Genomic DNA, 10,458 nt, shown 5'->3' on the forward strand with positions numbered 1-10,458 from the left:
GAAGTGATCTATTGTTTATTGGATGTACAAACTGCAAGCATAATGACTAAGACATTAACAGTTGATCGTTTTGAAGAACTTAGAGAAAAGTTAGGAATGGTTTCCATCAAGCATTTGAGTTAAGGGATCATGTTAATTAGTTGGTAATTCAATGCTTGTATACAAGTGTTTCTTATACAAATACCACATTATCAATAATATTAAAGTGTGTGCAATAAAAATTCCTATTTTACAATTCAATCTATATTCTTTTTCTTATTAGAGCTTGAGTGTGATGTAAGTGAGTGAGAGTTCTAACAATTAGAAGTGTGTTCTAACAAGAGCTTTTCTTTTGGTTATAACAAGATTGTTTTAGAAAGTCCGTAAAAAGATTGCATTAAACATGTCTATAATATATACGAAAACTAACGAACAATTTCTGTTTGTGACATAGGAGCAATAACATTATTTGTCTATTTATTTAAGAGTGAAAATTCATTTTTGTTCTTGATAAAAATTGTGCAAGTCAATAGTATTTGAGAAAAATAAAGATAATGTTTAGTATTTGAGAAAATTTAGTCTCTACCATATTTACAGTTTGTTTGGTTGATGAAGGAAAGAAAAAAAAGAGTAAAAGATAAAAAAAATAAAAAAACTAACTATTTACTAATTTGGTGTAAAAAAGATGAACAAAAATTATGATAGAAAATAAATATATGTATTAACATAAATATTCTTAAGAAAAAATAAGATATGGTAAAAATAAATAAAATGAATATTTCATCACAATCAATAAAAAAATAATAAAATATAAAGAGAATAAATAGATTAAAAAATATTCTTAATTAACAATGAAAATGTTTTAATTTAATAAGCATATTTCTTTTATTTTTTATCCTCTTTATATTTTCTATTTTTTGTTCGTTTTTCTTTACATAATATCTAGTTTTTTGTTTAAGTACATTTATGTTAATTTAAATATACACATATTTATTTTCACTTTCTCTTAGATTTTAGTTTATTTGCACTAACAATGTAAAATATTTTAAAAATATAAAAAGAAAAATATGTAATTAAAGAGAATAAATCTAAATTTAAATATATAAATAATAATAATAAAGAGAATTAAAAATTAAAAAATATAAAATATAAAAATAAAGAGAAAAAATATATAAAATTAAATCAGTTTTCAAATTCTCTCCAAATTTATCTCTAAATATTATCGAACACCAAAATCAATTTTTTTAATAAATTTATAACAAATAGATCTTTCAAATATTTCAACGGAACTAAAATTAAAAAAATTACAAATAATTATATTCTTCATTCAATGAAAAAAGCAACTATAAGGGTTATTGTGTTTGTTACTATGCATATTTTGTTTTCTAATTATGTATTTAAAATTATGTTTCTGATTGTACCAAAAATAATGAGCCATGCAATTCAAACTTCTTGAACACAAACTTTCCATGTTTGTTTTACTTTCCACGTTTGTTTATCGAGTGGTTGAGCCAAAACCGAAGCACTCAAATAATAAAACCGCGATAAGCTATTGAAGAGCCCCGTCCGTCCACAAAAGTCTTTATACTCTTCATTAAGCTTTTGCACAAACGCGGTTTTGAGTAATCATTAATCCCGGTACCAATCCAAGCCACCATTGAATTGAACTTTCTAGATGTGCATCATTAATCGAAAATTAAGTGAAGTTTCTTCAATTTTTTATTTTTTATTTTTTAAGTTATATTTGATTTATATATATGACTTTTTTTGTCTTAATATTGATCTTTAAGAAAATAAGACTTTAATAATTTAAAATTAAAACTAAATAAAATTTTATTAATAATTATTTTATTCAAAATTTAATATAATTTAATATATATATATAGAGAGAGAGATTTTGAAATTTCAGATTTCAATTAAGAAGTAAGTAAAGTATGAACAAAAAATATTTAAATAAAGATTGAACTCATCGTTAAAAAGAAAGTTTGTTTAATCTAAAAAAATGTATTTTCAAAAAAAAAATAATAATAATGTGATTTAAATAAAGATTGAACATTGGTTTTTGTTGAGTATGCTATCCACCTTCTATTATTTATGTTTTATTTGGTAAAATCAGTGATAATTGATATATTTGGTAAGCTAACTAATTGTTTTGCAGTTTGTTTAAAAATCTAAAATTATATAAAAAGATATTTTCAATTAAATTTTTTTTTATCAATTTATGTTTAAAATATTTTAAAAATAGTAATTTAAATTTTTTTTTATCAATTTAAAAGTTATCAATGTAATATATATTTTTATTTTAAGTTAAAGTAAATAAATTATTTACTTTAAAATATTATTTATTAAAATTATTTTAAATTTTAAATTATATCAATTATTTATAAATAAATTATTTATTTTAAATTATAATAAATAAATTATAAAAGATAAAAAATGATTTTAGTTCCAACAATATAGATAAAATTGAAAAAAAATAATTATATATATGTTATAAATTGTAGTAAACTACTTGAATTAACTTATTAAAGAATACTATGAATTATAAATGACTATTAACAAACAAATCTTATTATATATGACTTATAAATGAGCTATAAATTATAAGTTTTTTTTTAAACAACCGTTGTTAATTATATTTTAAATAAATTTAATTTTGAATTATATTTACATTATAGATATCGATAAGCAACAAAACTTCAAGGTAAAGTATACTGAAGGATAAATAAATAAAAGAATGTGATTGATTCACGTAAGCACCATCTTTCCCCCATTTTTCTTCCCCCTTAGTAACCGCCAAAACTGACCTTCACATACACATCATGTCCCATCTTTTTTTTCCTTTATAACTTTCCAAACCACTCTTTTTTTCTCATATTAATATCTCTCTTTCTTTGATCACTTCTTCATCATCAATTCATCATGCCTTCTTTTTACTCCAAAAAAGGACAAATATTCTTAAACTCAAAAAATATAGCTGATGTAGTTTCATGGTGTTGTGCTATTGTTCTTATAGCCCTCATACTTGTAACAATATTTAGAGACACCTCTATGAATATTATTCCAAATCATGTTCATAACAACTTCATGGAAAATAACCACCTCTTCTCCATCAAACCATGCGATGAAATATATGTTGTTGGTGAAGGTGAGACACTTCATACAATTAGTGATAAGTGTGATGACCCTTTTATTGTTGAGAATAATCCTCATATACATGACCCTGATGATGTCTTCCCTGGCCTTGTTATCAAGATTACACCTTCACGTCATAGCTAGATAATATTTTACTACATATGTTTTGTGAAATTTCTAGGAATTTTCTTATTGTTCCGTACGTACATATTGTTGTTAGAGTAGTAAATTAACCTTCAATTTGTAGTTTTCTATCATCACCCTTTTACTCTCTGCCTCTTTTGGTTCTTGTAATACTTATGTATATGAACATTGAAACCATATCTTCTATGTCAAGAAAATCATTTATTTTTTCTTTTCTTATAAATAAGTAAGTCGTAAATTTGGTTTTTTTTTCCATAAGTCTTGGCCTATGGAAGTTAGATGATTATTCTTAAATTAAGGTTTTCTTTATATATTTTATTATTTTCAAAAATCATTTATTTTATTTTGTGCTTTAATAAATGTTTGGCTTTTAATTAGGAGCTATTAAATTTCCATTCATAAATGAAATAAAAAATTAACATCTTGTTTGAGCAATTAGATTTGACTATAAAATACGTTTTCGAGGTTTGAAATGAATATAAGAAGAGGGCTACTTCTACAACCTAAGTTTATATATAATTTATTTTTATAGAGAAATGTTAATAGTTATTATATATGATGCTAACAAATAAAAGGAGGTGCATGCTCACCAAAAAAAATATATATATGTAAGAGGAAAGGTAATATTGTTAGTAGTAGATATTGAACCATGATTCGGGGACACTAAGTTTATATATTGAAGTTCATTTACGGGGACATTAACTTTGCAAATTTTTCAATCCCAAAATATAAAACTAAATGTTTTAACAGATTTCTATAGTGCATGCGGTTGATGAAAAGAATGGAGAAGTACAAGCTTGCAAAGCTTTCTTTTTCAAGGAAAGATTCTTACATAGACTCATAGCTAAACGTGCAAGTCAATATAATATTTTTCTATTAATGGTTTGATTTTGTTTAGTATACAATATAATTAAGTTAGTAGTAGCTTATTTGTTATATATATATATATAGCTGAAGAGTATTGAAATGACATAGAGAGGAAGTTTTCTTTCCTTCCTTTAAAAATATCAATTAAGTTATGTTTGGTATACGGGAATTTGTTATTTAGTAACCCACTTACAAATTGAAATTTAGCGACCAGTAAATAAAAGTTACCATATTTTGGAAAATTCTAACATCAACCAACTTAACAATTTGTTTACGGTGGATCAAGATGTGTTGTTTGAAATCATTTTGAGCTCTATTATAACTTTGTTTAGATTCTTTTTTTCAAAAATGTTTTTGTTGCCATTTTTCTGAAACTTTCTTTAAATTGTTTTCGAACTTTACTTTCAGTGTATTCAAATGAGAAGTTAAGACAAGAGGATTAGTGTGGTACGTGTTTGTTGCAATATTGTAAAAATTGGATGGACTGGTTCGATCTGTTTAACTGAGAATCGGACCTATTTTTGGTTTGGTCAGTTTAAAAAATTCGTTGGTTAGTAAAATTGAGAAAAAATTGGCTTGAATTTGATTAGACTGGGTCACTGAACCAGACTTAATTTTGGAAAATTGCCCGAGTTTTTTAAAATACCTGAACTTTATAAATGAAAAAATAAAAATAAAAATAATCTTTTTTAAGTGTAATTGGTCTACAAGACATCTGTAATGAATTGACTTATCTATATGAGATTTGATGTTTAAATTTATATTATGAATCATTATCGATATCTTTGTTGTAAATTTAAATTTATTTATTATAAATATTAACTATTTGTTATAAATTTTATAGATTTTTTACTTTATAAATTATGAAGTTATGAATATTTTAATATATTTTATATATTTATTTTATTATTTATTTATTAAATAATTTAATCGATTGAATCAATTGAATCATAATTGGATTGGAAGGTCTCTTGGATTCAACTTCAGTCTGATTTTTAAAAATTTAGATTTGTTGTTTAAGTGTGTAGCTGATTTTAAATAGTGACGGGTTCTATCATTAATGGTTTATTTTTATAATGAATGTTAACACAAAAATGGTTAGTTGTTAGAGTCTCAAACTCTTTATAACTCTACATCCATTTGATGATTTATTTTGACCATGTCTTAAATAAAAAAATTGACGACTCGGTTCATATGTCAGTTTTAAAATCCACATGAATGTATTAATTTTTTTATTTTATATATATATATATTATTTAAACAAAGATTATAATATTTAATTTTTCTAACAATGAATAGAGACCGATGTAGTGATCAATAATTATTTTGCACAGATCAATTAATTTAAAATTATTAAATAGTAAATCGGTTGCTATTATCAATCACTAGATTTGTCTCTAAAATTAGTTTCTAAAATCGCTATATTAGTAAAGATAAAATTGATCATTTTTGTTTTTTATATAAAAATATTTTAGAAATCGTATACTAAGTTGTTATCTTTAAGACGTTTTGTAACACTTTTTAAAATTATACAAACAAATTATCAACGATGATATCCCATGATAAAACATCTCAATCAAACGGTATTAGAGTCTCACTGTACTATTGAAACTGTTTTAGAATTACAATCTCAAATATGATGATAAGACCACTCGCAAACCAAAAAAACTATGGTACGAAAACCACTCTGATACTGAAGGAATAATTGTATTTTGATCACTTTGAGACCCAAAGAATTGTGGTAAAATGACAACTCTAAAGTATTGAATAGACGTAAGAAAATGGAAGAATTGACTCAAAAGTGAGTTGAGCAGAAGGAGGAAGAAGAGATAAAGTTGATAAATGCATTCAACTTATATATACTTTTCTAAATGGATGGACCTTCTATTATAGAGTTGGAAAAGAAAAACGATAAAAAAAACGAAAGACTCAAATCAAGTGATCATTGAAAACTTAACGACTAGATTAAGGTCATGGGAGACAAATGCTGGAATTTGAAGGGCTAAACTAGACGTGTGTGGAATGCATGATGAGAATCTTACGAGGACTAAAACTGAATTTTTTAGTACAAAAAAAAATATTTTAATTTCAATTTCTAATGATATATGTTCTCCCCAATCACAAAATCATATCCCTTAAACGTACACATCTTAGTTGTTCCACCACCGCCTTATATATACTAATATTGTGTGTAATGTATTCAATAACTCTATTATTTTCTAACAATCATAAAATTGATCACTACATTAGCAATAATAATTTACCGACCAATAAAAATTTAGTCTCTAATTTGATTGTTTAAGTGTTTAGCGACTGTTTTTATGGAATAATTGATCTCTAAACGTAAAAGATTTGCAGTGGTACTTCAATTTTATTTTTTTTTAAAGATAAAAATTCATTTATTAACAAAAGACAAGTTAGTTACGATTAATAATAAAAATAAAATTAACATCTATGAACCTTATAGCATAGGGAATACTAATAGACAGAGTTAGTTAGTAAAAAACGAATAGATAGGGTTAGTTAGTGGGTAACCTTATAGCTTAGATATATGTGAATCATCCGTTTCTCATCTACCTCACAAATATGCATTTAACGTGACTCTCCTGCTTTTACCACTTTGGATAGTCCTACATAAGACCAAGTTATACTACGATGTGAGCTATAAACCTAAGACTCAACAACACAAAACTTAACAGGGACTCATAAAATAAATAAAATAAAAAAGATATGCCAGAGTTTTGTGTTACAGGTGGCAATGGGTTCATAGCAGCTTACCTAGTGAAAGCCTTATTAGAAAAGGGTTACACAGTGAGGACTACAGTGAGAAACCCAGGTAGAGCCATTTAATTCAAATAAAATTTGTTATTGGTAATGTTGTGTTTCATTGGTCTATTAATTATTTTCATTTTTTTAAGAGCTGTTTGTTATGTATTATTAAAAAGTGATTTTTTGAAATCAACGATTTAGAAATTATTTATAAGTTTAAAAAAAAATTAAAATTAGAGTGTTTGTTCATTTTAATAAAAATCATTTTTTTAAAAGAATTAATTATAAAAAAAATATTTTTATGTTAAACTATTTAAAATAATTTTTATTTGAAACAATTTTTAGATTATTTTTAATTTAAAAAGTCTTACATAGTTAGAAAATCATGACCAATTATTTGAATAATTTTATAAATAGTCATAAAAAAAATTACTAACGTACATTTATATAAATTAAATTTTCTTTTTAAATCCTAACCTTTTTAAAAACGATGACAATTTTTATTTTATTTTATTTTTATTTGCAGATTTGGAGAAGGTTGGGTATCTTACTCAATTAAGTGGAGACAAAGAGAGATTGAAGATTTTAAAAGCAGATTTATTAGTGGAAGGGAGCTTTGATGAGGCAGTAATTGGGGTTGATGGTGTGTTTCATACTGCGTCCCCTGTCCTTGTTCCATATGATAACAATATTCAGGTACATTTTTCTATTTTGTCCTTAGTTTGAGGTGTTTCCTATGTTGGTACATTAATCTTGACTCTTATAATCATATTGTTTTGGTAAATTTATTAAGTAAATATTTTTTTATCAAGATAAATTAAATTAAGAATTTGTTTTAACACAAATACAATCAAACAGAAACAATCCATTGAACATAACATTATTTAATACATGGTATAACTCTTTACTATTTGAAATATGTTGTAGGCTACTTTGATTGATCCATGTATAAAAGGAACCAAGAATGTGTTGAATTCTTGCGCCAAAGCAAATGTGAAACGTGTGGTGCTAACATCTTCTTGCTCTTCCATAAGATATCGTGATGATGTGCAACAAATTTCTCCTCTTAATGAATCTCATTGGAGTGATCCAGATTATTGTAAACGTCACAATGTAACAACACTTGCTTCTTAATTAATTAGAAAGCATGATATAATGTCTCATTCTTTTATTTGGATCACAGCTTTAAGTGGCATTTTTACGCAAAACTAAAAAAAAATATCCAATATTATTTTCTATTTTATTTTTTAAAATTTATATTAATTTTATTTACAAACAAGAAGATAAAAGATTTTTAAATCAAACAATTGTGTGTATTTTTTAACCAATTAAAATATCAAAAAAATTATTTTTATTATTTTTAGAAATATATCATCCCGAAGTAACTTTTTATTGTCATTGTTACAATTATTTACTTTAAAAGTTTCATATGATCTTTTAATTAACAATTTAAAAAAATCACATATTTTAAAATTGAATAAATATTTTTACAAAATAAACAGATCTTAAAATCTCTTTTGAGTTCCCTAATGGCTAAATTTAGTGATGAATTTCATATTATTCTTCTCAAAACTTTAAAGTCATTTTAAAATTTGAAATTAACCAAATTTTAAAATGATTAAAAAATTAAAAATCCTCTATCACATTTGTTCTTTTAGAATGTCATTAACTTCAAACACTAAAATTTCATGAATAGAGTTAGTGATTTGCTCACAAAATTAATCATGGAAATTTGTGCTTGTATCATGAACCATGAATTATGCAGCTGTGGTATGCATATGCAAAGACTGTGGGAGAGAGAGAGGCTTGGAAAATTGCAAAGGAAAATGACATTGATCTAGTAGTGGTTAACCCCTCTTTCGTTGTTGGTCCACTTCTTACACCACACCCAGCCAGCACACTTTACATCATACTAAACATCATCAAAGGTTAGATAATTATATCAAATGTGATGTCATGTTATATATTTGGATTAAAAATGTTGACATTATTATTAGTTCATCCAAACCCAATTTTCTTATAAGAAAAATGTGAGGCTAAACACAAAGGAGATTTTGGTAAAATTTATATATTTTAGAACCTTTTTTTTTACTCGTATCATTTTAGAACTGAAAATATAAAATAAAATAAAATAACAATTAAAAAAAATAAAGGTACATTTTTTCATTAAAAATAAATAAATAAACTAGTTCACCATTTATTCTTCTAAATTTGGAGTCACACATCTTTTAACAGGTTTGAAAGGAGAATATCCAAACACAACAGTGGGCTTTGTCCATATAGATGACGTGATTGAAGCCCACTTGTTGGCCATGGAAGAGCCCAAAGCATCTGGCAGACTTATTTGTTCAGGCCCAGTAGCCCATTGGTCTCAAATTATCGAAATGCTTCGCGCCAAATATCCTTCTTATCCATACGAAAGCAAGTGAGTTTAAGTAATGTTATATATTTTGACCTCAAAAAAAAAAATATGTTATATATCATCTCTACCTTAATTTTGATGCAAAAGAAGTATCAATTTTAATGTCATAAAAAATGGTCTGTTTGTTAAGTTTTATTTCGTAAAAAATCACTTTTTATAAAAGAAATTAACGACTTTTGAAAGTTTTCATTTGTTTATTAATTTTTTTTATAAAAATGAGAATCTAAAAATAATTTAAAAACTACTTCAAATAAAAAGTTGTTTTAGTAATTTAAAAAAAAATTATTACAGTTTTTAAATAAAAAATTTATTTTTACTATGATAAACAAATACAAAATATTATCTTAAATTATTGAATACTAAAATCACATTTTTATTAAAATCTATAATAGACCCTAAATAGCATTTTGGATGCACCAACAACTTTTATTTGATTTGAAGTTAATTATGTGTGCTTACTTTTTCTTAATATGGTGTAATTACAGGTGTAGTAATCATGAAGGAGATAATGGTACACATAGCATGGACACCACCAAAATCACTCAATTTGGGTTTCCTCCATTCAAAACACTTGAACAAATGTTTGATGATTGCATCAAAAGCTTCCAAGACAAGGGTTTCTTATGAAATCCATGATCCCATGTACCTTTCATGTTCATGTGAGGTGTATGTATCGATTGAAAATAAGAGTGCCATAAACCAAATTAGAATAAATTGGATGATATGTAATGGAAATAATTGTTATTCCCTTCATTATTTTGGTAAACTTAGTGGAGGGTAAAAACCAACAATTGCATATGGTTGGACTAGAGTCTGCATAACTTAAATTTTATTGTATTTTGGTATTCATTCTCAATTTTTAAAGTGTTTTTAAATCAAAATTTGATTTTCTAGATAATATAGAAGTACAAACAATTTGATCATTAGTACTCTCTCTGATCATTTTCATAAGAGACAATTGAATTAAAATGTAGTTCATCCAATTGTTTATGAGAATTTTTGGTATTAATTATGTCCACAATTATGAGGGAGTTCATCTCTACTATCAAAGAATTGATACCCATAATACTAGCCAATCGCAGCACATGAACAAGATCCCACAATTCACCATCACCAAAGTAGAACGACCTAAATTGTTGTTA

The 10,458-nt window shown here is 25.1% G+C and overlaps 1 protein-coding gene across 1 annotated transcript; it reads left to right on the forward strand.

Annotated features, from left to right (window-relative positions):
* Window positions 1-6,777: 6,777 nt before the first annotated feature.
* On the forward strand, window positions 6,778-10,172 carry LOC101514637 (tetraketide alpha-pyrone reductase 2-like). The gene is made up of 6 exons (XM_004510829.4): window positions 6,778-6,961; window positions 7,421-7,590; window positions 7,822-8,007; window positions 8,660-8,822; window positions 9,130-9,319; window positions 9,802-10,172. Exons 1-6 carry the CDS (start codon window positions 6,856-6,858, stop codon window positions 9,941-9,943), a joined length of 957 nt encoding a protein of 318 aa, XP_004510886.1. The 5' UTR covers window positions 6,778-6,855; the 3' UTR covers window positions 9,944-10,172.
* Window positions 10,173-10,458: the final 286 nt, after the last annotated feature.

The sequence above is a fragment of the Cicer arietinum genome, chromosome 7, assembly GCF_000331145.2.
Source record: "Cicer arietinum cultivar CDC Frontier isolate Library 1 chromosome 7, Cicar.CDCFrontier_v2.0, whole genome shotgun sequence".
Classification (NCBI taxonomy): domain Eukaryota; kingdom Viridiplantae; phylum Streptophyta; class Magnoliopsida; order Fabales; family Fabaceae; genus Cicer; species Cicer arietinum.

Bases quoted from the DNA above. Each gene is read 5' to 3' on its own strand.
- LOC101514637 (XM_004510829.4), top strand. From the start codon at position 6,856: ATGCCAGAGTTTTGTGTTACAGGTGGCAATGGGTTCATAGCAGCTTAC. The intron at 6,962-7,420 runs GTAGAGCCATTT...TTTTATTTGCAG, and splicing joins GACTACAGTGAGAAACCCAG to ATTTGGAGAAGGTTGGGTAT. The intron at 8,823-9,129 runs GTTAGATAATTA...ATCTTTTAACAG, and splicing joins CATACTAAACATCATCAAAG to GTTTGAAAGGAGAATATCCA.